We start from the raw sequence: 27,832 nt of genomic DNA on the forward strand, positions 1-27,832 counted from the left end.
AAAATATGCATTTCACGAAACAGAAACTTCCCCGATCACTTTCTGACTTCAATTTTCCCTTGACTTTTGGACCCAGTGTCCTCTGTTCTACTCATCCCTGCCTATCTGGGGAAAGTTTACTGTCTCCATTGTCAGAACTCTTTCCTTTGTCCCAGAAAAGGTAACCAGATAAGGCTGAGACCCTGAAACCTGTTTGTCAGGAAAGGAAACATTACTCTAACCATCCAGGACTTGCCTCAGTGGACAAGAGACAGCATTATAAAATATATTGAATATTCTAGGGGCTGGAGAGATAGGACAGCAGGTAAGGTACTTGCCTTGCACAGTTGACCCAAGTCCATCCCTGGCACCCCATATGGTTCCCTGAGCTCAGAGGAGTATAAAGCCTGAGCACAACTGGGTATGGTTAAAAAATGAAACAAACAAAAATATTCTGGAAAATTAGTTGCTTAAGTAGTGATTCCAGACAGCACTGCACTGGGAACTGACACTAAAAAAATGGGAACAAAAACTGAAGCAAGGCCAAGACGACCCAGAGGCAGACACTCAATCAGCATTCTCTTGTGAAAGCAGCAAAATTTTATACCCAAATTCAGATGAATCACAGAATCTTGCCAGCGGCCCCAACGCTAGGAATGTGGGAAAGCAGGAACCCACAGATTCGGAGACAAAGCTCTTGCCAACGGACAAGTATTGCCGCTCGGAAGGGAGATGCAGAAGCCGCCTTGGGAGAGAAGCGCCAGCTGCAGGAGTATTCTAGGGTACTGGGCGCAGCTCTGGGAACCGGGACTAGACTGAGCACCTGTCCCCCCCAAAACTCTCCAGCTCTGGTTTTGCACCATTTGAATGGAAGGTGAGAGACAGCAAGTTAGACACAAGAGTCAGACCCAGGGGCAGGTACAGTCTCAGCAGGATCTTGCCATCTGGCTGGAAGATGCCACTCCTGAGGCAAGTGAACTGGCAGGCTGAGGGACACAAACTCAGCCGCCAACAGACTCAGCTACTCCCAGCCCAGAGCTGCAGGTTGGAGGCGCCTGCCAATAAATGCATTTAGACACACACACACACACACACACACACACACACACACACACACACATACACACACACACACGTTATCCACCTGGGACTACAGCAGGGCAATACTCAGGCCCAGGGCTGGAGCAATAGCCACAGTCAGTAGGCCGTTAGCCTTGCACGCAGTCAACCGGGGCTCAATTCCCAGCATCCCATATGGTCCTCTGAGCACCGCCAGGGGTGATTCCTGAATGCAGAGCCAGGAGTAACCCCTGTGCATTCCCAGGTGTGACCAAAAAGTAAAAAAAAAAAAGAAAAACCACACTCAGGCCCTCTCAATATGTGTGATCAGGTACCTAGGAGCTTCATAAGACTGAAGCCCAGCCCCCAAGGCCGAACAAACTCGGAATACAGCTTGCAGTTCCTGGAAACTGCTGCCCAGGACTTTAGAACTTGGTGCAAAATCCAGTGTCCCCGGGTCTCCCAACAGGCCGGTTCAGTGGGCATTGACCTACAGGGTCATCCAGTCCTGATCAAACATGGTACAGGAACCTGGGGCCTCCATAATTTTGAACATGGGGTAGCAACACAGACCCACTCAAACTCGGCATCACTCACCTTAGAAAGCCAGCACAGGGGCTGGAGCGATAGCACAGCGGGTAGGGCGTTTGCCTTGCACGCAGCCGACCCGGGTTCAAATCCCAGCATCCCATATGGTCCCCTGAGCACCGCCAGGTGTGATTCCTGAGTGCAAGTGCAAGGGCCAGGAGTGACCCCTGTGCATCGCCGGGTGTGACCCAAAAAAAGCAAAAAAAAAAAAAAAAAAAAAGCCAGCACATGTACGCAACCTTGGAGAGCCAGCGCGCATGTGCGCTCTCGGAGCACCAGGGCACAGGTGCACGCTCAAATCTCAAAGCTCAGGAGCTCTCCCGACAGTGCCACCCCATCCGTCCCAGCAACAACAAAGGAATTTTTTAATCCATTTTTTGAATCGAATCACGGTGAGATACACAGTTACAAAACTGTTCATGACTGGGTTTCAGTCATACGATATTTCAACTTACGTCCACAAAGGGAATTATTAATGCAAGAGTGGTTTTATGTTTTAGTATGTGGTATAACAAACCATATGTATTTTTTTAATTATTATTTACTTATTCTTTGCTTTTTGGGTCGCACCTGGCGATGCACAGGGGTTACTCCTGGCTGTGCACTCAGGAACCACCCCTGGCGGTGCTCAGGGGACCATATGGGATGCTGGGATTCAAACCCGGGTCGGCCGCGTACAAGGCAAACGCCCTACCCGCTGTGCTATCACTCCAACCCCCATATGTATTTTTTTTTTTTTTGCTTTTTGGGTCACACCCAGCGATGCTCAGGGGTTACTCATGGCTTTGCACTCAGGAATTACTCCTGGCAGTGCTTGGGGGACCATATGGGATGCCGGGAATCGAACCCGGGTCGGCCACGTGCAAGGCAAACGCCCTACCCGCTGTGCTATCGCTCTGGCCCCCCCATATGTATTTTTTAAAAAATGTTTTAGACAGAGAAGCGGCAGGCATTCTGGTGAGCAACGCGGCCCGGACAATGCTCCGGACCCGAATCGGGGCCAGCAACACCGGGGGGCCGGAGGGAGGAGGTGCCGCCTGCACACCTTCTTCGGATGGAACCCCGGCGACACTGAGCAGCAACTAACACGGCTCCAGGATTCGGGACTGGGACAGATCTGAGCCGTGTGGCCGCTAGTGCGGCCGCGCGACCTTTTCTCTCAGAGAGCCAGCCCTGTGTAACCTCCGAGAGCCAGCACCTGAGTAACCTCAGAGAGCCAGCACCTGTGCAACCTCCGAGAGCCAGCACCAGAGTAACCTCAGAGAGCCAGCACCTGTGCAACCTCCGAGAGCCAGCCCTGTGTAACCTCAGAGAGCCAGCCCTGTGTAACCTCCGAGAGCCAGCACCTGAGTAACCTCAGAGAGCCAGCCCTGTGTAACCTCAGAGAGCCAGCCCTGTGTAACCTCAGAGAGCCAGCCCTGTGTAACCTCAGAGAGCCAGCCCTGTGTAACCTCAGAGAGCCAGCCCTGTGTAACCTCAGAGAGCCAGCCCTGTGTAACCTCAGAGAGCCAGCCCTGTGTAACCTCCGAGAGCCAGCCCTGTGTAACCTCCGAGAGCCAGCACCTGAGTAACCTCAGAGAGCCAGCACCTGTGCAACCTCCGAGAGCCAGCACCAGAGTAACCTCAGAGAGCCAGCACCTGTGCTACCTCCGAGAGCCAGCCCTGTGTAACCTCAGAGAGCCAGCCCTGTGTAACCTCAGAGAGCCAGCCCTGTGTAACCTCAGAGAGCCAACCCTGTGCAACCTCAGAGAGCCAGCACCTGTGTAACCTCAGAGAGCCAGCCCCTGTGTAACCTCAGAGAGCCAGCACCTGTGTAACCTCAGAGAGCCAGCACCTGTGCAACCTCCGAGAGCCAGCACCTGTGTAATCTCAGAGAGCCAGCACCTGTGTAACCTCAGAGAGCCAGCCCTGTGTAACCTCAGAGAGCCAGCCCTGTGTAACCTCAGAGAGCCAGCACCTGAGTAACCTCAGAGAGCCAGCCCTGTGTAACCTCAGAGAGCCAGCCCTGTGTAACCTCAGAGAGCCAGCACCTGAGTAACCTCAGAGAGCCAGCCCTGTGTAACCTCAGAGAGCCAGCCCTGTGCAACCTCAGAGAGCCAGCACCTGTGTAACCTCAGAGAGCCAGCCCTGTGTAACCTCAGAGAGCCAGCCCTGTGTAACCTCAGAGAGCCAGCCCTGTGTAACCTCAGAGAGCCAGCCCTGTGTAACCTCAGAGAGCCAGCCCTGTGTAACCTCAGAGAGCCAGCCCTGTGTAACCTCAGAGAGCCAGCCCTGTGTAACCTCAGAGAGCCAGCCCTGTGTAACCTCAGAGAGCCAGCACCTGTGCAACCCCCGAGAGCCAGCCCTGTGTAACCTCAGAGAGCCAGCCCTGTGTAACCTCAGAGAGCCAGCCCTGTGTAACCTCAGAGAGCCAGCCCTGTGTAACCTCAGAGAGCCAGCACCTGTGCAACCCCCGAGAGCCAGCCCTGTGTAACCTCAGAGAGCCAGCACCTGTGCAACCCCCGAGAGCCAGCCCTGTGTAACCTCAGAGAGCCAGCCCTGTGTAACCTCAGAGAGCCAGCCCTGTGTAACCTCAGAGAGCCAGCCCTGTGTAATCTCAGAGAGCCAGCCCTGTGTAACCTCAGAGAGCCAGCCCTGTGTAACCTCAGAGAGCCAGCCCTGTGTAACCTCAGAGAGCCAGCACCGGCACAACCTTAAAAAGTTATTTTGATGTGGTTGGAGGTCATGTGGGGGAAAGATGATGTGGGCCGAATACAGACTAGAGACTGAACACAATGGCCACTCAACACCTTTATTGCAAACCACAACACCTAATCAGAGAGAGAGAACAGAAGGGAATACCCTGCCATAGTGGCAGGGTGGGGTGGGGGGAGACGGGACTGGGGAGGGGGGGAGGGATGCTGGGTTTACTGGTGGTGGAGAATGGGCACTGGTGAAGGGATGGGTTATTGAACTTTGTATGGGGGAAACATGAGCACAAAGATGTATGGATCAGTAACTGTACCCTCACGATGACTCTCTAATTAAAAATAAACTAATAAAAAAAAATGTTTTAGAGTCTCCTGGGGCCGGCGAGTTAGTACAGGCGATCAGACGCATGTGTAGCCTGCAGCAGCTTCCACCGATCCCCAGAGCCCGAAGCACAAGAACGATGCCAGAGGGAGTAGCCCCAAAACCAATTTTTATTTAATTAATTAATTTATTTATTTACTTGCTTTCTGGGTCACACCCGGTGATGCACAGGGGTTACTCCCAGCTCATGCACTCAGGAATTACTCCTGACACTGCTGGGGAGGACCGTATGGGATGCTGGGAATCGAACCGGGTCGGCCGCGTGCAAGGCAAATGCGCTACCCGCTGTGCTATCGCTCCAGCCCCAAACCAAAGTTAATGCAATACACCTTTTTGTTTCAGTATCAGAAATGTTTGCTTGGTTTGCCTATATCATACGTTTATACCTGGGGTGCCATGCAAATTTCTGGCGAGGACGTTGGAGAAGAGGTGGGAAAATGTTCGTGGGGGGCTCGCCTTGCACGCGGGCGGCCGTGGGGCGACCCCCGGGCACCACCAGGCCTAGCTCGAGTGCAGCCCGGCGCGTCGCCGGGTGTGTGTCACCGCGAAGTGGCGTCTCATTCTCAGACGTGAGGTCGTGGCGAGTAAGCAACCTCCTCCAGGGCGGCCTGGGACCTTCTCCGGCCACACTGTCCCACTGACCAGCGAGCAGGGCGCCGGCGCCCACCTGACTGGTCCACCCCGCGCCGCAGGCAACCGCGGAGCTCCCGGCGACCAGCGCTCCGCACTCGGCCCGCGTGGCCACGAGGGCGCGGGCGGCAGCGGCAGCTTCCCCGGAACACTCTCCGCGCCACCCCGGCCGGCGAGAAGCGGGGGCCGCCATCTTGGAATCGCCATCTTGGAAACGTCAGATCCAATCGACCAATGGCAGCGCGCGGACGGACAGCCAGACGGAAAGCCAGAAAGGCCAAGCCACGCCGCCGCGCGTTTGCGGTTTGAAGGCTTGGAGGGACTGGATGTCCCGATCCTGTCTTGTTTGGCTTGGGGGCCACGCTAGTGGTGTTCAGTGATTACTCCGGGATCCGTACCCAGGCAGCACTCCTGCCGGGCCACGGGGATGGGGTGAGGGATCAAGCCCGAGACTCTGGGCAGGGCAGGTGCCCTACCCGTTATACAAGCTCTCCATCTCCCCATCCCGCAGTCATGTCTTGAGGTCCTGGAAGCCGCGAGGGACCTGGTCCTTGCAGAAACACTTTGGACCCAGGTTATGGGGTATACATTAGTGGGACTCACAGATTTACTTATTACCTATGCGAATACCACCTGATGTAGATATTAATATCTTTTTTTTTTTTTTTGCACGCGCGAGTGTTGGGAGCGGTGAGCACAACTGGTTGGTGCTCAGTGATTACTCCTGGATGCGTGTTCAGGGAGCACTCCTGCTAGGGCACGGGGGTGTGGTGCCGGGATCAAACCCGGATAGTCTACATGCAAGGCAGGTGCCCTAGCGGCTATATTATCTCTCTCTCTCTCCCACACCGCAGTCTTTTTTTTTTTTTCTTTTTGGGTCACACCCCTCGATGCTCAGGGGTTACTCTTGGCTCTGCACTCAGGAATTTCTCCTGGCGGTGCTCAGGGGACCATATGGGATGCTGGGAATCGAGCCCGGGTCAGCCGCGTGCAAGGCAAACGCCCTACCCGCTGTGCTATCACTCCAGCACACCGCAGTCTTGAGGTCCAATCCTGTCTTGAAGTCCTGGAAGTCGTAAGGGACCTGGTCCTTTCAGAAATACTCTGGGTGCAGGTTATGGGGCATTCATTACTGAGATTCGCAGATTTACTTATTACCTATGCGAATATCACCTGAATGTGGGTGGGTGTAGGATAACATAGCCTCAGGTAGTTTAGGTTTATTGGGTTACTCCCGTTACAGTGCTCCTTTTCCTCTTTGTTTATTTGTAGCTTCTTTCTTAGTGTTCTGTTGACTTGTAAATAATGTTTTTCTCTTCTCCTTGAGTCCTTTGCATAGTTTCTTCAGAGCACGTCCTTTTTTGTATGGACACAGGAAGACTTAACAAATGTTATGCTTTTGTAACCGGGAAGTCATTTGACTCTACATGATATTTTCCTCCAGGGCATCTGTTCTCTTGACCTAAGCCTCAGCTACCCTTACTTCCTAGCACCCCCAAAGCAGGGTCCCGACGGGGGACGAGAAGGACCCAGGGCAAGCGGTGAGTTGTGTGCTACCCTGGCATCGAGATGGGCCTGGCCAAAGGGCCTAATAATGCTTAACTATAAGTTAAGAGCTTGATCATGGACAAATGGTGTCATGATCCAAACAGTGATAACTAGATTTGGACCCTGCTAGGGTGAGGAATGATTAATCTGGCCTGAGTGCTGTGGTCTGAGCCTGTGGTAAGATGTTGCCAGGAGAGCTGCCTTGCAAGCCTCAATGTATCCCTTGCTATGTCCATACAAAAATAACTAGTATTAAGATGTTAATAAGTTCCTGGACTAAGGAAAAGAAAAAAACCTTAAGAGTGAGGAAGGGCTTTGGAATGCCCTGCCCTCAGGAAGGGCTTTCTTATGTTGATCTTGCTACCTGGCTGGGTGTAGCCTAGAGGGCAAGGTGGGAGAGAAAAGGAGGAGGAGAGAGAGAAGCCAGAAAGAAGCGGCAGTAGATCCAGAGAGAGGCCGGAGCTGGGAGTGCGGGAGATGAGAAAGATGGAAGATTGAATAAACGGTAACTAATCAGCAACCAGCTTGGTCCTCGTTCTTCCTTCGCCTGTCCTTGGCCAACGGCCGTCCCGATCCAGCCCATACACAGCGGTTCCAGAGCACCGAACGCGGGTGGTGAGGCACAGCCACCCAGAGAGCCCGAGAGTGCACTCGCCCCTCGGCGAGCTTTAGTTTTTTACAGGTGGGTATATTTTTTGGGGGTGGGGTGCACCTGGCTGTGCTCAGGGCTTACTCCTGGCTCTACCCTCAGATCATTCCTGGTGGGGTCACAGAACCATCTCATATAGTTGAGATAGAACTCTGAGGCCTTGTGCAGAGTTAGTGCCCTATCCCCTGTGCAATCTTTCTGGTCCCCTGGATGTGTATCTTGTAGGGATAAATTCACAATTCAGAGCAAGAGAAAAGGAATTTAAAGGGGTTTTCTATTTGAATGTTGGGTTTTTTAGATTAAGTAATTTATTACCATTGCTGAGATGAATACATACTTGATGCTCAATTTATGCAGAACTTTTCAATTTGTCTTATCTTATATTATGTGATTTGGGGGCCACACCCAGTTTTGCTTAGGACTTATTCCTGGCTCTGTACTCAAGGCAGTGCTCAGAGACCATATGTGGTGCCAGAGATGGAACCAGGCTGGGCCATGTGCAAGGTAAGCGCTTTAAACTCCTGTACTGTCTTTCTGGCCCCATGAAATGTTTTCAAATACGATTTATCCTAAAGACCACCTAGCTAGATACTAGATACTATTGTCCCTCATTACAGATTCAGAAGATGAGATGGCTAAGAACTCCTGTGAACTTATAAAGGAAACAAGTTCTGATCTATGGACAATTGTACTTATGTAGAACTTAAAAAGATTAGTTTTAATACAGTATCAAAATATACACATGTGTTTTGACAAAAGACCAGTGTTCTTTGTGTTAGTTTCTGCAGGCTCTACTGCAGGCATAAAATGTGCTTCAAGTGTTTTCAACGTGTAGAAATACCACAACTTAAAGGTGAAAGATTTTCTATGAGATATGAGTTCACAAAGTGTGGGGGTGCATGATGCATGTGTTTGGAGGCTGAGAACCACCTCCCCAGCCTCCCAGTCTCCCAGCCTCCCGAGCAGAGAGACAAAGAGACAGGGGACTACAGACTGATGATAAAAATGGCCCATTTAATGCCCAGCTGCTAGCATTCTTATAGCACATCTAAAGGGGCTCAAGGTATAGGACTGCATGTAGGTGTGATTGATCATTTACAGAGGTAAAGCGTTTTGGAGGAGGCACTTCTCTTGGAGGGATGAACTCAGTGAGACACTCTGTCTCCCAGGGACATTGATTTTGTTTTTTTCCCCCCTTTAGTTGTACGAATTAAATGATTGTTTCCCTTTTTTTTCCTTTTTTTTTTTAATTGAATCACCATGTGGAAAGTTACAAAGCATTCAGGCTTAAGTCTCAGTTATACAATGGTCGAATACCCATCCCTTCACCAGTGCACATGTTCCACCACCAAGAACCCCAGTATACCTCCCCTCCCATCCCACCCCCCTGCCTGTGTAGCTGATAATTTTCACTTTACTTTTCTCTTTACTTTGATTACATTCAATATTTCCACAAAAATCCTCACTCTTGTTGTTTGGAGTTTCCCACCCCCCCCAAAATCAAACCTGCTGAAAAGGAAGCATTTGATAATTTGTTTTCCATTGCTGAGAATGAAGAGCTATGATAGGTCTTCTACTACTGCTACTGCGGCTGCGCAGTTTTGGATTTCTGTATTTTAGTAACTAAATCCAGGGAAATTTCTGCCAGAAATTGCATCATTGCAATCTCGTACCTCTCTTTAGTGGTCTTTATAAGATGGCGGTCGCCACGCCTTCCCGCCCCCCTCCCCCAAAGGACAAGCGGAGAGAGAAAGACCTTTCCCCTCTTGGGGCAGCATGGGGTCGTGGCTTAGTTCACAGTCTAGATACATTTCTGCAAGAAGCTGCTGGTACCAAAAGTAGTTTAACTGGCCTCTGGGATCATGGTCATCCAGCAGAGGAGAGGCCACACACATGCGGCCACCCAGGTCACATCTCGGCAGAGAGCTAAGTTTACTTTTTATTAATACTTGAAGTTGTTCGGATAAACACAGTAAGAGATATAGACTGCAGAACCAAGTGCTCTGGGCTCTGAGGGCAAGCAAGGCTTTTATTGTGAATCCCAAACTAAGTCATCAGATCAGCTCAGCTTGTCCTGCTCCATGGGGGTCCTGTCTCTTAAGTCAGAACACATTGCATCAAGATCATGCTTTATGCTCTCTAAACTGTTGCATTTCAATGTCAGGGTAGCTTTGCCACTCACCTCGGGTCCATCCAGTCCCAAGTGGGACCTCCCTTTTGGGATGTTAGGAACTACAGCAACTGAAGCCTGAGCCAAGTAATTAGGATGGATACCCAGAAGTAAGTATATTTCAGAGTAAATTAACTCCCAAGTATTAGGAGCATAGCATTAATGGTCTTTCTGTGTTTAAGCAAAGAACATTGCTCTGTAGTAAAATATAAAAAGGCTATAGGGGAAATAGAAAAGCAAGTAATTCACTTCAAATACAAAGTCCAGGATCACCTAAGTTTTGGCTTATAAGTAACTAAAACTGTCTTGGGGAGTTGATAATGAAAAGCAAAACACAAAGGAAAGGTTAAAGATAAATTTAAAGGATTAGGAGTACACTGTAAGCTTCTCTAAGGGGGAGGAGAAGGGACGATACACTGATGAAGACTAAACACATAGGGTCAATATCCTACAAAGAATGTGTTAATATAGCAAGCAATGTTTTTTCATAGAGCTTAATATTTTAAAATATATAACATTTCAAAAGAAAGGTCAGTTTAAATTATTATCTCCATTACAATAGAGATAATCTACAGTATTTTCTATAAACAGAACGATGTATTTTTATCACACTGACGTATTAAAAGTATAGTGAATTCCTTCACAGTCCTTCACCAATGACAATTAATACATTATGTATTAAGCCACTGTAATGAGTCCACTTAAAAACAATAAGAATTTACTCTGAATTAAATCTGAGTCATTTAAAAGACATCTAAAAATTGGGAATTGTTGCACTCCTACTTTTATAATCTTAAACTATAATAAGCATTTAGCATTCGGTCACAGGCCTCTTGTACATTCATACAAGGAACTATCTTTTATCATTTGAATAAACAAATGAATCCTACCATAGTATTTTCATTACACAGTCTAAAAGTATACGTGTGTATGTATATGAATACAGGTCTTTGTATTTAGGTATACAGACACACAAATATACCAAAAGAAAAAACCTTAACAAAGTTAAGCAACTTGAAAAAAAAGCTGTTAGCCTCAATAACAAAAAATGTGGCAATTTTAGAAAGCGTTACATAGTTTCATTTGGCAAAAAAAGAAGCCATTTTCATAATGTAGTGCAATGAATGAGAGTCTGGCTAGGTAAAATATTCGTATTCTTTCTTGGTGAGGTGTTGACTTCATTGAGTTTTTAAATTACATCCCACCCCTGTCTTCAGACCCAGAGGGTCTCACCTAATTTTATCGTTGCTCCTTGAAATGTAATTTCTTTTTTTGTTGTTGTTTTGGGTTTTTTTACTATTTTGGGTCATACCTGGCGATGCACAGGGGTTACTCCTGGCTCTGCACTCAGGAATTACTCCTGGCGGTGCTCAGTGGACTATATGGGATGCTGGGAATCAAACCCAGGTCAGCCACGTGCAAGGCAAATGCCCTACTCACTGTGCTATCGCTCCAGTCCCCTAATATTTTTTTTTTTATCTTGCTTCTCTCAATATTCTATCTCTGTGGCTTTTGTCATTCTGATTAGGATGTGTCTTGGAGTATTTTTATTTGGGTCTCTTCTAGCTGGTACCCTTCGGACCTCTTGGATCTGGATGCCTGAGCTCTCCTGAGCTCTCCAGTTGTGGAAACATCTTAGCAATGAGGTCTTTGACTGTTGCTTCTTCATCACAGTTGCCTTCCTGGCCCCCAGAGACCCTGATGGTTCTTATATTGTTTCTCTCTAGTCTGCTGTTCATTTATTTTGAATCTTTTTTTCATCTCTGCTGTTGTCTGGAGGTTTTCTACATTTCATATTGCAGCTCATTGATTTTGTCCTCAGGCCAAAATGAGTTTTTCATTTCATCTACCAAATTCTTTAGTTCTGTCATATCTGCTCTCATAGTTCTTATATTTTACTGGCTGTCTGTTCCTTTATTTCTTTGAAGTCCTTAAATATCCCCAACATTTCCTCTCTAAAGCACTTATCAGAACTGGTTATTAGTGCTTGAGTCCTCAGAACTACCATCTTCCATTACGCATGCTGGGGTTCTGCATTGCTTTCCCATTGTGACTTCTGCACCCGGGAGGTGTTTGGGGTGTGTTGTTGTGTGGCTAGGTGTCTACAGTTAGAATGTCAGTGTGTTCTCTCTGTGAGATATTCTAAAGTGAGGAAATGTGTGGCCTCATTAGCGGCCTGACCTAGAGGTGAATGGCGCGGTTCTGAGTGCAGTTCCCTAGCTTTGAGTTGCTGTTTGTTGTGTTTTTATTTATTTCTTTTTTCTTTTTTTGGATCACACCTGGTGATGCACAGGGGTTACTCTTGGCTCATGGACTCAGGAATTACTCCTGGCGGTGCTCGGGGGACCATATGGGATGCTGAGAATCGACCCCGGGTCGGCCGCATGCAAGGCAAATGCCCTACCCGCTGTGCTATCACTCCAGCCCCTTGTTGCATTTTTAATATTGTCACCACACCTAAGTTTAAGTGCTCACCACTTAAAGACCGCTACTCAAGAGACGGAGTGAGAGAAAGCAGACTCACTGAGGTGCCATGTCCTGATAATCTGAAAGATTGTGGGGAAAGGGTCAGAGAGAGCCAGGGGCCTGAAAAGCAGCAGCGTCTTTTTAGTGGATGCATTCTTTACTCTTGGCCCCACTTCCGTCCGTCTGTAACTGGACCTGCTTCAATATCACACAGTGCACAAGAAGGGACTTTAAGATGGAGCAGGAGGAGATCCAAGGGGGAGTGAGATGATAAGAAATGATAAAAAATACTTTGGGCTGGGGCTGGAGCTATAGCACAGCGGCCTTGCACGAGGCCGACCTGGGTTCGATTCCCAGCATCCCATGGTCCCCTGAGCAGCGCCAGGGGTAATTCCTGAGTGCAGAGCCAGGAGTAACCCCTATGCAGTGCCGAGTGTAACCTAAAAAGCAAAAAAAACAAAGAAAACAAAAAAAAACAGAAATTTTAAAAAAAAAATACTTTGGGCTGGAGCAATAGCACAGCGGGTAGGGCGTTTGCCTTGCACGCGGCCGACCCGGGTTTGATTCCCAGCAACCCATATGGTCCCCTGAGCACCGCCAGGGAGTAATTCCTGAGTGCAGAGCCAGGAGTAACCCCTGTGCATAGCCAGGTGTGACCCAAAAAGAAAAAAAATGATAAAAAATACTTTTATGTGCGCCATAAATTGGGGTCGCTAATGCTTGCTTGCCAACAACAGGGGCCAGTGAAATTTGGGAAATTAACAGATGCAGAATAAAGACTTCTAGATATTACATGCATGTATCTATCATGTTTTGGGCTGGAGCGATAGCACAGCAGGTAGGGCGTTTGCCTTGCATGCAGCCTACCTGGATTTGATTCCTCCGCCCCTCTCAGAGAGCCTGGCAAGCTATCAAGAGTATCCCGCCCGCATGGCAGAGCCTGGCAAGCTACCCGTGGCACATTTGATATGCCAAAAACAGTAACAAGTCTCACAATGGAGACGTTACTGGTGCCCACTCGAGCAAATCGATGAGCAAAACAATGACAGTGATACAGAACAAAGACAAATGATAATTTACTTTCAATGACTTACGTAGGGTTTTATTTTGTTTTGTCTTTTGGTTATGGCAATTAGCCTGCCTATAAATTGGAAAGTCATCTCATCAGAACTATGTTGGTTTCTTCCTCACTTTAAACTTGAAAAATAAAGATTTAGGGGCTTCAGAGATAGTACAGCTGGTAGGGTGTTCAATCCCTGGCACCCCATATAGCCACCCAATCCCTGCCAGGAATGACCCCTGAGCACAAAGCTAAGAGTAAGCCCAGAGCACTGTCAGCTGTAGCCCCAAAACCAAAAAATAAAATTAAACAAAATTTATTTATAATAATATAAATTTAAAATAGTATGTTATTATAAAAATAATATGAAATACAATCATGATTATTGTAAAATTGATGGTCCATTGTGCCTTAGTATGTGTGTTAACCATGTGTCTAAGTATACATGTACATTGAGGCCTGTGTACATATGTATGCACCTATTTTATGTATTTATTTTTACTTTATTTTGCTTTATTTCTGGTTTGGGTCACACCCAGCGATGCTCAGGTCTTACTCCTGGCTTGGCACTCAGGGGTCATTCCTGGCTGAGCTCTGGGGACCATATGGTATGCCAGGGATCAAGCCCAGGTCATTGCATATAAGGCAGTGCTCTAACCACTGTACTATCAATCTGGCCCCCTTTTAAAACAGAAAGATGAAACACTCTGCAAATCAGCTATAGCACCCAGCTAAGACTAAGTTACCCTGAGCACCCACGCATCTCCCCCCCAGCACAGTTCTTCCACTGAAACCTGCCCCAAAGAGTTAAAGGCTGGATTCAAACACTTAAAAGTCAGCCGTTTCTTTGGGACAGAAGCTTCTATCTGCAATCAGAACTGGGTTTTAATGGTTACAACGTTGAAGGCTGATGAGCCAAAGCTCCAGTTTCACGGCTGCCTGTCCAGAGACCAGACTGAGGGAGAGAGGGTGTTACTCCTCAGTGAGCCGGCAGCCTCCCAAGGGAGGTCACTGTCCTGTATAACCATCTTCCCTACTGCCTCAGAGCAGTGTTCAGAGGAAAATAATCAGAGGCCAGAGAGATAGTATAGCAACATGGTTTCAATTCACAGAGCCAGCAGTAACCCTGAAACCCTGATCATGGTCAGGTGTGGCCCAAAAAGAAGAGAGAGAGGGGGAAGGAAGGAAGGAAGGAAGGAAGGAAGGAAGGAAGGAAGGAAGGAAGGAAGGAAGGAAGGAAGGAAGGAAGGAAGGAAGGAAGGAAGGAAGGAAGGAAGGAGGGAGGGAGGGAGGGAGGGAGGGAGGGAGGGAGGGAGGGAGGGAGGGAGGGAGGGAGGAGGGAGGGAGGCAGGGAGGGAGGGAGGGAGGGAGGGAGGGAGGGAGGGAGCAGGAGGAGGGAGAGAGGGAGGGAGCAGGAGGAGGGAGAGAGGGAGGGAGGAAGAAAAGAGAAAGAAAAAGGAAGGAAGGAAGGAAGGAAGGAAGGAAGGAAGGAAGGAAGGAAGGAAGGAAGGAAGGAAGGAAGGAAGGAAGGAAGGAAGAAGGGAGGGAGGGAGAAGGAGAAGGGATAGAGGGAGGAAGAAAAGAGAAAGAAAAAGAAAGAAAAGGAAGGAAAGAAAGAAAGAAAGAAAGAAAGAAAGAAAGAAAGAAAGAAAGAAAGAAAGAAAGAAAGAAAGAAAGAAAGAAAGAAAGAAAGAAAGAAAGAAAGAAAGAAAGAAAGAAAGAAAGAGAGAGAGAGAGAGAGAGAGGCTGGAGCGATAGCACAGTGGGTAGGGTGTTTGCCTTGCACGTAGCCTACCCGGGTTCGAATACCAGCATCTCATATGGTCCACCTGAGCACCACCAGGAGTAATTCCTGAGTGCAGAGCCAGGAGTAATCCCTTGTGCATTGTCGCTGGGTGTGACCCAAAAAGAAAAAAAGAAGTGAGAGAGAGAGAAAATCTGTTTTCAGAGGCGGCAGGTTTGTAGATTGAGGCTCAATCTATGGTCTTAGCACCTCAGCATGGATTTCTGGCCACGGATTAAGCCTGCTATTAATTTAGGCACGGAGGGAAGGACAGATAATGAAAACAGTTTCTGCATCTTAATAGGGTTCTGCTCAAAAGTGATGCTTTACAATTTTGAATTCCGGCTGGTTAATGTCATTACTTCGGCCCTTGGTGTCCTTGGGCTGGTTACAAAGCCCTGTTTGTCGGATGTGCATTTCCACAGTCCTGTGGAAATCAGGGCACCGCCACCCAGAGCTGGCTCATCCGCTGATCTGGGTCATCGCGGGGGAGGGGATGGGAGCAACTGGCCTGCTGGGAAGAATATTTTTCTTCACAGATAATCTCCATTCTGCCTTGAGGGCCCCTCCCATGAAGTGAATCTTTGTCCAAGACAGGATGGCAGAGGCGGGGTGAGGGGAATTGACAGATTTTGCTTTTATATCCTGATGCCTTTCAAACTTCAAAAGTTCATAACTCAGAAACTAACTATGTCATTGCATCGCTCTCCCAGTTCGGAAACTAGATGAGCCCTATGACGGGGTGGTGTGGGAGACCGGGGTGATGGGTCAAAGAGCTAGAGCACATGCTTGGCATGCTGGAACCCCAGGTGCCACCCCGGGCACCACTTGGCTCCCAGGCTCCCAGCCACAACCAGGATTGTTACCCCCTGCAAAAAGATTGGTTTGTGGGCCCATATTGACAGTACAGCAGGGAGGGCACTGGCCTTGCATGCTCAACCCGGGTTCGACCGTCGGCATCCCATAGGGCCCCCTGAGCACCACCAGGAGTAATTCCTGAGTGCAGAGCCTGGAGTAAGCCCTGAGCACCACTGGATATGGCCCCAAAACAAAGCAAAAAAAACAGTGGTAAAGATTTGGTGCAAAATAGGAAGCAGTCTTAGAGATTAAAAAAAAAAAAAAATGAAGGGAAGACTGAAAAGGGAAGTAAACCAAAGATCTACTGAGACCTCTGAGAATTATCAGTGGAAATTTGTTTCTAAATATTGTAAATATTGGTCAAAGCATCTTCAGAGACAGCTTTTCCTAGTTTTCAGTGTCTCTGACTTTCTCATATGTTTGTGAAGCAGCACGCTCCTGGGGCCAGGGACGTAGCTCAGTGGTAAAGCTCTTGCTTTGCACGTGTGAAGTCCTGGCTGTGAATGCCAGCACTGTAGAAATAGATAAAAAGAAGGGCCAAGGGGGTAGGAAAGTGGGTACGCAGTTGCCTTGCATGTGGGCGACCCAGGGCCCTCTCCAGGGGCCAATCAGTTCAGTGCAAGGACCTGAAGATATGGTGCTGTTTGGGCCCGGCAAAAATGGAAATTAATTGGTTCCATTTCCCTACCAGGCACTTCAGGGGGCTCCAGGGCTACACCCACATATGCTCAGGGAACTATATGGTGCTGGGGAATAAACCAGGGTCAGCTTCATGCAAGGCATGTACCATATCTCTGGCCCTGGCTTTATAGGGGTCCACTGAGCAGTACTGAGGGAGGGCAAGCAGGGTCAGGGATCGAACTCAGGGCCTGGCACATACCAGCCACAGACTCTGCCACCTGACCTGCTCCTGGCCCCTTAATATTCTGTAGTATGGTGGGGAGGGCGTTTGCCTTGAATACTGCTCTCCTGGGGGAGATGGAAGTCTAGGACAGGCGCCCAGCTCCAAGCTCCCCTTTCCTGGAATAAGCCCCCGTCAGTAGCCTTCCTGCTCCCCGGAGAGGGACAGGGATCGAACTATACTTCTCTCTGCCCCCCAAGAGACAAGAGCCTCTAACAGAGCTTCTCCAGAATTAGGCTCCTTGCAGAAGTCACGAGGTCCCGCCAGCGCAGGACAGGCCTTGAGGTTGCTCTGCTTGCTGGACCCCTCCCCCCCCAGGGAGGACCATGCAGGGGGTCACGTCAGTGGGAGAGTGACTTTGGGGCATGAAAGAGTCCAGCTGGGGTATCTGCGGCAGCCTCTTCCTGGAAACAGGGGTGAAGGAGGGTGCTGGAATGTTCCTGAGTGGGCAGCCCAGGGGGGAGGGTCTCCGGTGTCAGGGACTGAGTGCCCGTGTCTGCTCAGAAATGACCCTCAGGTGGTGGATGAAAACCAAACAGATAGAAGTAGGGGGTTGGGGGGGTAAGAGCACTGAACTTTGGGGCACAAATGGGTCAGAGGAGGGGAGAGGAAGGCAGCTGTTAAAATATGCCACCAACGTAGGAACCCCGCTGCTGCCAGAGAGTTCTGGGTGGGGGTGGGGCCTCCTCCTCTGTTCCCCAGAATCTTCAACTGTCAAGCACCATGAAGGCCATTTTCCACTTGATCTCCTCAAGTAAGGGGGAAGGGGACCCTCCCACTCCTGCTCCTCAGACAAGGCCTCTCCTCCCACCTGTGTTGAGGGGGGCTGTGTGCCTAGGGGTTGTTTTTGCCCTCAGACGGGACACTCCTGGGAAACGGGGTCTCTTTCATTGGCAGTTTGGGCCAGGCCCGTAGGAGACCTTTCTCTTTCCACTGAGTGATTGGGTCAGAGAGAGGAGAGGGACAGCTCCCAGTCCTGAGAGAGAACTCAGGGGGTAGAAAGGTCCTCTGCCCGCCTAGAAAAAAATAAATAGCACTGTTGTCCCGTTGTTCATCGATTTGCTCGAGCGGGTACCGGTAACATCTCCCATTGTGAGACCTGTTGTTACTGTTTTTTGCATATCGAAATCTATATGTAGAGAAAAGAATAAATAAATAAAAGTAAAAAGGCCCCCTATGGATCAGAGAGATTATACAGGGATTAAGGTGCTCACCTTGCATTCTAGAGACTCCAGTTCAAATCTTTAATATGACCCCTTTGAGCATCCTAAGGGACCACTCCTGAGCACAGAGCCTGGAATAATCCTGGGCGCCACCCAAAGCCCTGTCCCATTCCCCAGACAAAAGCCCCTTGGTGCAGGAAAGACAGACCCTCGAAGGGCACAGCAGACCTGGAGCAGCTCTCAGGCTGGTGGCTGGGGCAGGAGGTGTTTGGGCAGAGCTGAGTCTTAGTAACACTGAACCCAGCTTTGGGTATTTGCTGCTTAAGGTCGATATTCACCAACAAGAGTTGGTGCAAGAAAACAGGTTTATCCAGTGGCCAGATAGTACAGTAGGTTGGGCACATGTCTGGCACACAGTCAACCTAGGTGGGTGCAATTCCCAGCACCCCATATGGTCCTCCAATCTCCACCAGGTATGATCCCTGAGTACAGAGCCAGGAGTCAGCCCTGAGCACTGCCACCAACTGTGGCCCCAAAACAATTTACTCAGGTATTAGCAATCTGAGAAGGTGGTAGACTTGTCCCCCAAATCTGTCTTGCTCTCAGACTGGGGTGAGTTAGTGGTTTCTATAGAGCCAGTGGAGAACGTAATGGGAACTTTGTGGAAAGTGGGTCAGCAGGAAGAAGGGGTCTGACAAATCCATTCAGAGAGCCTATTGTTTCTTCTCTCTGCTCCATTCCCGGGCTGGGTTCAACATCTGACACAATGCAGGAGAATGTCTTTTCAGATTGAGCAGGGGAGCCAGAGAAGATAAATATATTGTGGGGCCCAGAAGACAGTTCCAGAGCTGAAGCGTATGTTTGCATGCTGGAACCTTGGGTCCAATCCCCCCCGGCACTATATGATTTCCCCAAGCACCTCTGAAAACAGCCCCCCAAAGACCAAGTCGGGAAGAGTGGGTACCCCTACCCCCCCACACACCTGCATCACCAGGTGTGGCCTAAAAACAAAAAATTACATTTGTAAGGCACGGGATAGACTTGATTCCAAATCCCCACGATCAAAATAGTTCCTTCTACTTCTAAGGAAATTGGGTATCAGGTCCAGTGTGGCTACTTCCTGCTGAACTTGGGAATTTGGCGTGGAAAGGCTGATGTGGGGGCTGGAGTGATAGCACAGCGGGTAGGGCGTTTGCCTTACACGAGGCCGACCCGGGTTCAATTCCCAGCATCCCCATATGGTCCCCTGAGCACCGCCAGGGGTAATTCCTGAGTGCAGAGCCAGGAGTAACCCCTGTGCATTGCCAGGTGTGACCCAAAAAGTAAAACAAAAGAAAAAAGAAAGAAAGGCTGATGTGATGGAGACTGGCCTCTGTCCCTTCTCATGGGGGATCCAGCACAAGGAAAATGATTTCCTACGAGAATTCCCTTTCTCACCCGCTTGAGCAGCTGAAAGTTCGTCTCAAAATGGCTTTTAGGGGCCGGAGCGATAGCACAGCGGGTAGGGCATTTGCCTTTCATGCCACCGACCCAGGTTCGATTCCCAGCATCCCATATGGTCCCCTGTGCACCGCCGGGGTAATTCCTGAGTGCAGAGCCAGGAGTAACCCCTTAGCATCACTGAATGTGACCCAAAAAGAAAAAAAAAAAGGCTTTTAATATGTACTAGATTCCAATTGGTATTTAAGAAAAATAGGTTTAAAAGTTCATTTATTGAGGCCGGAGCAATAGCATAGTTGTAGAGGGTGTTTGCCTTGCATGCAGCCAACCTGGGTTTGATCCCTGGCATCCCATATGGTCCCCTGAGCACCCGTGGGAATCATTCCTGAGTGCAGAGACTGGAGTAATCCCTGAGAATCTCTGGGTGTGACTCAAAAAATTTGAAAAATATTTTTTCATTTGCCTTTGTTATTTTTTAGGCAACCACCAGACAGTGCTCAGACACTACTCCCAGCTCATTGCTCAGAGGGGGTCACTATTGCCCCCCTTCCTTTTTTTTTTTTATTTTTTGAGCTGCACCTGGAAATGCTCAGAACTTACTCCTGGCTCTCCATTCAGGGATCACTCCTGATGGGGCTCAGGGACCATATGAGCTTCTGGGATAAGACTTGAGTCAGCCTCATGGAAGGCATGTGCCCTCTCTTTCTCTCTCTTTTTGGTCTTTGTGCCATGCCCAGCAACGCTCATGGATTACTCCTGGCTCTGTGCTCAAGAATCACTCCTGGTGGTGCTCAGGAGACTTTATAGGATTCTAGGGATTGAACTAGGTCAGCCATGTGCAAGGCAGGCTCCCTACCCACTGCACTATAACTCCAGTCTCTCTCTCTCTCTTCCTCCCTCCCCCTCCCTCTCTATTTCCCTCTCTCTCTCATCTCTCTCTTTTTTCTTCCCCTTCCTCCTCTCCTCTCTTTCTGTCTCTCTTTTTTTTTCTTTTTGGGTCACACCTAACGATGTACAGGGATTACTCTTGGCTCTGCCCTCAGGAATTACCCTTGGTGGTGCTCAGGGGACCATATGGGATGCTGGGAATCAAAACCGGGTCGGCCGCATGCAAGGCAAACGCCCTACCTGCTGTGCTATCGCTCCAGCCCCACTGTCTCTCTTTCTTGGAATCAAACCCAGGGGCCCACGTATCCAAGTGCTCTGCCACCAAGCCCCCTCCCCAGCCTCCTGCTGTCTTTTAACAGTTTGAGGATATGCAATCCAGACACCATGCATTAACCTACTTTCAAGTCTACAACTCAATGACTCTTAGCATGGTTACCGACGTGAACAGGAATGACCAGAATCAACCCCAGAGCATTTTCATTATCCTGTGAAACGCACCTCAGTCCTTTTACCATGAACTCCCAATCTCCCTAGGCCTTAAGCATCCACTTTGTCTCTACATAGATTGGCGAAATGGGGCATTTAATTAATTAATTAATTTATCTATCTATTTATCTATTTTTTATTTAGCTTTTTTGGTCACACCCAGCAATGCTCAGGGGTTACTCCTGGCTCTGCACTCAGGAATAACTCCTGGAGGTGCTTGGGGGACCATATGGGGTGCTGGGAATTAAACCCGGGTTGGCCCCGTGCAAGGCAAATGCCCTACCCACTGTGCTATCGCTTCAGCCCCGAAATGGGGCATTTTAGACCAATGGAATCATACGCTAAGTGATCTCTGAGTGTCTTTATTTAGCATATTTTCGAGGATCAACCATGTGAATACATGTGTCAGTACTTCATTTACTTTAATTGCTGAATAGTATTCTATTGCATATAGATTCCTCAGTTCCTTTGTCCACTCATCAGCTGACACCTCACTGATGGGTTTCTATAAATAACGTTTTGGTCAGTGGGTAATCCCCACCTAACAGGGCTGAAAGGCAGAAGTCTGCAATTTCTCTAAGTCAAGGGAAGACACTGGATTCAAGAACTGGGACTTCAAGGATAGTCGCCCCAAGTTCCCAAGAGGTGACCCTGTAGATCGGTTTTTATACTTTCTAGGTCCAGAACTGAGTTGGGTTGGCAGCTTATCCCTATAAAGGTAAAAGTGGGGCGAGAGAAGCTTATGGTTGAAAAGGTCTTTGTTCCGGTTTCTAACCTGTGGGGTAGAGAGAAATTGGCTCCAAATTGAAAAGCCTTTATTAGCTTTGCTGCAGACCCCACCTGATCTACAGGATCTGCTGAAGTAGAAACTGTCCTTGCTCGGGGCCAGAGAGGTAGTATAGCCAGGAGGGCGTTTGCCTTACATGTAGTCAACCCAGGTTCAGTCCACAGATTTCCATATGAGCCCCTGCGCCCATCAGAGTAATTCCTGAGTAGAGCTAGGAGTAACCCCTGAGGGGCTGGAGTGATAGCACAGCGGGCAGGGTGTTTGCCTCGCACGTGGCCGACCTGGGTTCGATTCCCAGCATCCCATATGGTCCCCTGAGCACTGCCAGGAGTAATTCCTGAGTGCAGAGCCAGGAGTAACCCCTGTGCATCACCAGGTGTGACCTAAAAAGTCATCATCACTGTCACTGTTCATCGATTTACTTGAGTGGGCCCTAGTAACATCTCCATTTGTCCCAGCCCTGAGATTTTAGCAGCCTCTCCTTACTTGTCTTTCCCAAAGATTGGAGGCTTTTTCAGGGTCAGGGAAATGAGACCTGTTATCTTTACTGTTTTTGGCATATCATACACCATGAGGAGCTTGCCAGGCGCTGTCATGCGGGCGGGGTACTCTCAGTAGCTTGCCGGGATCTCCGAGAGGCATATATATATATATATATAAAGTAAATTAAATAAATAAATAAATTGTATGACTTATATCACTTGTCATGCCATTGCTCATCGATTTGCTCTAGCGGGCGCCAGTAATGTCTTCATCCATCCCTGTTGCGTGCTAGTGTATTCCAATGGCGTCTGTTCACTCCAGGAACACGGGGAGCATCAAACTGTTCATTCAGGGTCTTGACGAAGAAGTCTGACCATCTCATAGGTGGGTGGCCAGGCGTTCTTTTGACGTCCCATGGAATCCAGTTGATAATGGCTGTAGTCCAGCGGTCATCTCCAAATCGCATTAGGTGTCTGGCCCATGTGATTTTTGATGCCTTGGCAAATGAGGCAGTGTCCCTGATCCTCAATCATCGATGGAGGTCGGAACTCTGGATTCCTTCTCTCACTTGATACTCCAAGAATAGCTCTTTCAATTCCTCTTTGGGCGACCCAAATAGCATTCTCATCCTGTTTTTGTAGGGCCCAGATCTCTGTGGCATATGTTTTTGCAGGAAGAATGGTGGAGTCAAAAAGGTGTGCCCAGAGCCAGAGGTTCTTTGTCCTCTTAACAACTTCTTTGGCACTCTTGAAGGCGTTCCACGCCGCTCTCTTCTTCCTGTGCAGTTCTGGTGCCAAGTCATTTTGTCATGTTGAGTTCTCGACCCAGGTATACATAACTGCTGCATTCGGAGATGTTCTGTTGAGAGCAAATGGAATGTCAGAAACTAGTTCATTTCTCATGAACATTGTCTTTGTGAGATTCAGGTGAGTCTTTCCACACTCACAGTCAAAGTCGGCCAGCATCCGTGCTGCTTGGCTAATGTTTGGTGTTATTAGAATGATGTCATCAGCAAAGTGGAGGTGGTATAGTTGCCAACCGTATATCTTCACTCCCTTTCTTTCCCATTCCATTCGTCGCATGACGTTCTCGAGGTTGGCTCCGAAGAGTTTCAGTATAATGGTATCACCCTGCTGAACCCCTCTCTTTACGTCGATGATCGCTTCCTTGTAGAATGGTGAGATCCTGGAGGTGAATCCATAATACAACTTCCAGAGGATCCTGATGTACTGAGTTTGAACGCCCTCTTTGGCTAGGGCTTCGATGACCACTTCAGTCTCAACAGAATCAAAGGCCTTCTTTAAATTGATGAACATTAGACAGAGTGGCATCTTGAACTCTCATGAAACCTCAATGAGCTTGGTGGATATGGTCGATCGTGCTGAATCCTTTTCGAAACCCAGCTTGCTCACATGGTTGTCCTTCGTCTAGTGTTCTGCCAATCCTATTCAGGATGACTCGAGTGAACAACTTGTAGACGATGGACAGTAGGCAAATCAGGCAACAGTTGCTGACGTGGATGCCTCCCTTCTCGTACAACAGAACGATCCTGCTGGTTTTCCATTGGGACGGAACCTTGCATTCAGACAGGTAGCGTGTGAAGAGCCGAGCCAGTGTATTAATGAGTACTGGTGGCAGATTCTTCAGGTGTTCAGGTCTGACCTTGTCTGACCGGGTGCTGTACGCGTCTTTACTGAAAAAATGACATGCCGGATTTCAGAAGGGAGAATGCTGGGAACAACATATCCATCCTGCGGAATTTGGTATGTGGGCAGGTGGACGTGGCTATTGAAGAGATCTGAGTAGAGGTCATGGATAACCTTCTCCATTGCCCTACTGGAAGATGTAATAGATCCGTCAGGACGTCGGAGGGCAGTCATCTTAGTCTTGTAGTTGGCGAAGGACAGGTGGGCGTTTCGAATACTTTTCTCAGCTTCTGCTGCATCAGCCAACACTGCTGCTCTTCTCTCTTTGAGGTCTTCCTTTATCACTTTTATGCACAGCTTTGCGAGCTCAGATGTTAACTTGTGATTGCCTGAGGCTTGCGTCAAACCACGTTGGTGAATGAGCTCAAGAGTTTCCAAAGACAGATGTCTTTCTGTGGCTTTCTCACTCTTGGCATTCCTTGCACAGTCATGGAGGTGCTGAACCAGTCGATCGTATTCCTCATTGATGTTATCAACGACGGCATCATTTCACATGAAGGAGATGGTGGTCTGATCCCATTTGAAATTTTGGGACAACAGCAACATCGATCAGCCAAAACCATCGATTGAATGTGATGTGGTCAATTTCACTGTGGACTTGTCCATAAGGAAACTCCTATGTCCAGTGTTTAGATTCAGCCTTCTGGAACTGCGAGTTACCATGGATGGTCTTGGTCGATTTGATGAACTCAGACAGTCTCTCACCCTGTTTGTTCCATTCTAGGTCGTGTGTCCTGACGTGGAGTTCTTCGGGCAGCCTTCTCGGTCCTATCTTGGCATTAAAATCACCGATAATGACCTTGTAGAAGGGGTGGTCTTTTTTATAGAACTTCTCCAGCTCCATGTAGAACTTCTCAATTTCTTCTTTGTCATAGTTGGATGTTGGTGCATAGACAATGAAGATAGAAATTGCCGGCAATGAGCCACATCTATTCAAACTTAAGTGTCTGATTCATGTTGTTAGGCATTCAAACGAATTGATGCTCATGGCCAAGTTTGTGTTGACAAGGACACCGACACCACTGACGCCTCTACTGTCTCATGGTCTGAGGAACAATTCTTCTTCAGTGTCGAAAATGGTGTGATGTGATTGATGCCTTCTTATCTCTGTCAATTCAATGATGCCGTACTTGATCTTCTGTGCTTGCACCATCAGGTCCTCAATGGATGCTTCCAATGCCAGCGTATGTGCATTGAAAGTGCAGTCATTTTAGTCCTTCTTCGTTTTGCCAGCCTAGTTCGACTCTGAGATTTCATCAGCCTCTCCTTGCTCGTCCTTCTCAATGCTGCCGAACTGGGGGTTCTTTCAGGGTCAGGGTAATGAGGCCCATTACTGTTACTAGTTTTGGCATATCAAATATGCCATGGGTAGCTTGCCAGGCTCTGCCGTGCAGGCAGGATACCCTCAGTAGCTTGCTAGGCTCTCCAAGAGGGACAGAGGCTTTTAGGGCAGCCTCTAATTGTTTTTACAGATGCTCCCAGTCTACTGGATGTAAGCTTTTGGTTGACTGGCATCTCTGCACGATGACAAACACGTACCTGCCTGTGTCTCTGGGCAGCACCTGTTGGTTCACTCTTCGCCACCCCCCTGCCATGCTACCCCCCTGCCATGATGAGGTGGTGAACCATCAAGGGGGGATTAATTAATTAATTAAAATTTAAATTAATTTTTAAAGGGGCTGGAGCAATAGCACAGCGGGTAGGGCGTTTGCCTTGCACGCGGCCGACCCGGGTTCGATTCCCAGCATCCCACATGGTCCCCTGAGCACCGCCAGGGGTAATTCCTGAGTGCAGAGCCAGGAGCAACCCCTGTGCATCGCCGGGTGTGACCCAAAAAGCAAAAAAAAAAAAAAAAAAAAAAAAAAATTTTTAAAAAAGGAGTAACCCCTGAGCATTGCTGGATGTGGCCCCAAAACCAAAACAAAACAATTCCCTACCCCCCCCCCGCAAAAAAGAAAAATTTCCTTGACTCTGGGCCCAAAGGCCTTCCACACGATTAACCTGGATTTGATCCCTGGCATCCTAGATGGTTACCCAGATCCCTACCAGGAGTGCTCCCTGAGTGCAGAGCCAGGAGTAAGCCCTGAGCAATGCCAGTGTCACCCAACTGCCATCCCCTATCCAAAAAAGAGATTGACCTGACCCAAAACATGGGAATTTTTGCAGTAACTCTCAGTAAATGGCAAGGGGTAATCCAAAAATATCAGTGGGGCTGAAGAGAGCACTTGTCATGCAGCCAACCAAAGTTCTATCTGACACCAAATGGTCCCCCTGAGTATCACCAGGTACCCACTCCGAGCAAAGCCAGGAAGATGCCTTAAGCACTTCCAGGTGTGACTTCAAGTTGGGCCTCTCTTCCCCACTTCCAAATATATGTCAATGTCCACGAAGATGGTTCAAAGGCCTGAGAGCATGTTTTGCATGAAGAAGGCTTGGGTTCAAACCCTAGCGCCATCTGGAACCCAAGCACTGCTGAAGGCAACCCCAGCACCAAACACCAAGCCTGAGCACCACCAAGCAACAGGACAGGAGAGCGATCAAATGACTGGGAGGGGCTGGAGCGATAGCACAGCGGGTAGGGCCTTTGCCTTGCACGCGGCCGACCCGGGGTTCGAATCCCAGCATCCCATATGGTCCCCTGAGCACGGCCAGGGGTGATTCCTGAGTGCAGAGCCAGGAGTAACCCCTGTGCATCGCCGGGTGTGACCCAAAAAGCAAAAAAAAAAAAAAAAAAAAAAAAAAAAAAAAAAACAAACAAATGACTGGGAGATTTATTGCAGCACTGTTTACAATAGCCAGAATCTGGAAAAGACCCAAGTGCCCGAGAACAGGTGACTGGTTAAAGAAACTTTGGTACATCTACACAATGGAATACTATGCAGCTGTTAGAAAGGATAAAGTAATGGAATTTGTATATAAGTGGATCAACATGGAGAGTATCATGTTATGTGAAATGAGTCAGAAAGAGAGGGACAGACAAAGAAAGATAGCACTCATTTGTGGAATATAAAGTAAAAGAATGTGAGACTTACACCCAAGAATAGTAGAGATGTGTACCAGGAGGATTGCTTCACGGCTCAGAAGCCGACCTCACATGCTGAGGGGAAAGGCAGCTGAGATAGAGAAGAGACCACCAGTAACGGGTGCTAGGAGGGCCCGGTCAACATGGGAGAAGTGAGCTAAAAGTAGACTATAGACCGAACATGATGGCCACTCAATACCTCTACTGCAAACAACACTTAAAAGGAGAGAGAGCAAAAAGGAATGCCCTGCCACAGAGGCGGGTGGGGTGGGAGGATGGAGTGAGGGTGGGTGGGAGGGATACTGGGATCATTGGTGGTGGAGAATGGGCACTGGTGGAGGGATGGGTACTCGATCATTATATGGCTGAAATGTAAGCATGAAAGTTTGTAAGTCTGTAACTGTACCTCACAGTGATTCATGTAAAAATTAAAAAAAAAAATTTAAATGACTGGGAGAGCAAATCAGGAGGCCCAGGTTTGATCCCAGCACCACATGGGGTCCTGAGGACAGAGTCAGAAGTAGACAGCTCACCTCCCCCGCCCTCACCACCACTCCAGCACTGCTAGGTATAGCCCAAAAGACAGACAACATAAGTGAGTAATAGATACAGCTTGGAGATACACCCACATCTCTACCTGAGATGTGTATTCTCAGCTCTCTCTCTCCTCTGGGGAAGCCCATGTTCTCTCTCTCTCTCTCTCTCTCTCTCTCTCTCTCTGTCTCTCTCTCTCTCTCTATCTATCTATCTATATCTCTCCCCCTTCCGTCTTCATATTTCTCTAAATAAGTCCATTTTACTTCAAAAAACAAAATAAAACAATAGTAACAAGGCCAGGGAGATAGCTCCCTGAGCCAGAGCACTTGCTCTGTCTTCAGGAACCCCTGTTCAATCCCTGAGCACAAAGCTGGGAGTAGCACTTGAGTACTGCTGGGTGAAACTTGCCCCAAACCAAAAATAAACAAGAAAATAAATAATAAAACACTATGAACATCTGCACAAGTTTTTGTCTCAATAGAGATTGTTATTTCTTGCAGCTATATGTCAAGGGGGAATTATTGGCTCCTATACTGAGAAGTCTTTGTGGGGAAAAG

At 48.5% G+C, this 27,832-nt stretch overlaps 1 protein-coding gene across 1 annotated transcript in view; it reads left to right on the forward strand.

The window, feature by feature from the left end:
- Positions 1 to 8,004: 8,004 nt before the first annotated feature.
- Positions 8,005 to 27,832, forward strand: part of CAPN11 (calpain 11) — a gene marked incomplete at its 5' end in the record, with an annotated part of 35,813 nt that continues 15,985 nt past the window's right edge. Inside the window, one exon of the mRNA XM_055136190.1 lies at positions 8,005 to 8,029. Within this exon, the coding sequence (XP_054992165.1) occupies positions 8,005 to 8,029 (25 nt within the window). The remainder of the gene's footprint in view (positions 8,030 to 27,832) is intronic.

This window comes from Sorex araneus, chromosome 4, assembly GCF_027595985.1.
Source record: "Sorex araneus isolate mSorAra2 chromosome 4, mSorAra2.pri, whole genome shotgun sequence".
NCBI classification, from domain to species: domain Eukaryota; kingdom Metazoa; phylum Chordata; class Mammalia; order Eulipotyphla; family Soricidae; genus Sorex; species Sorex araneus.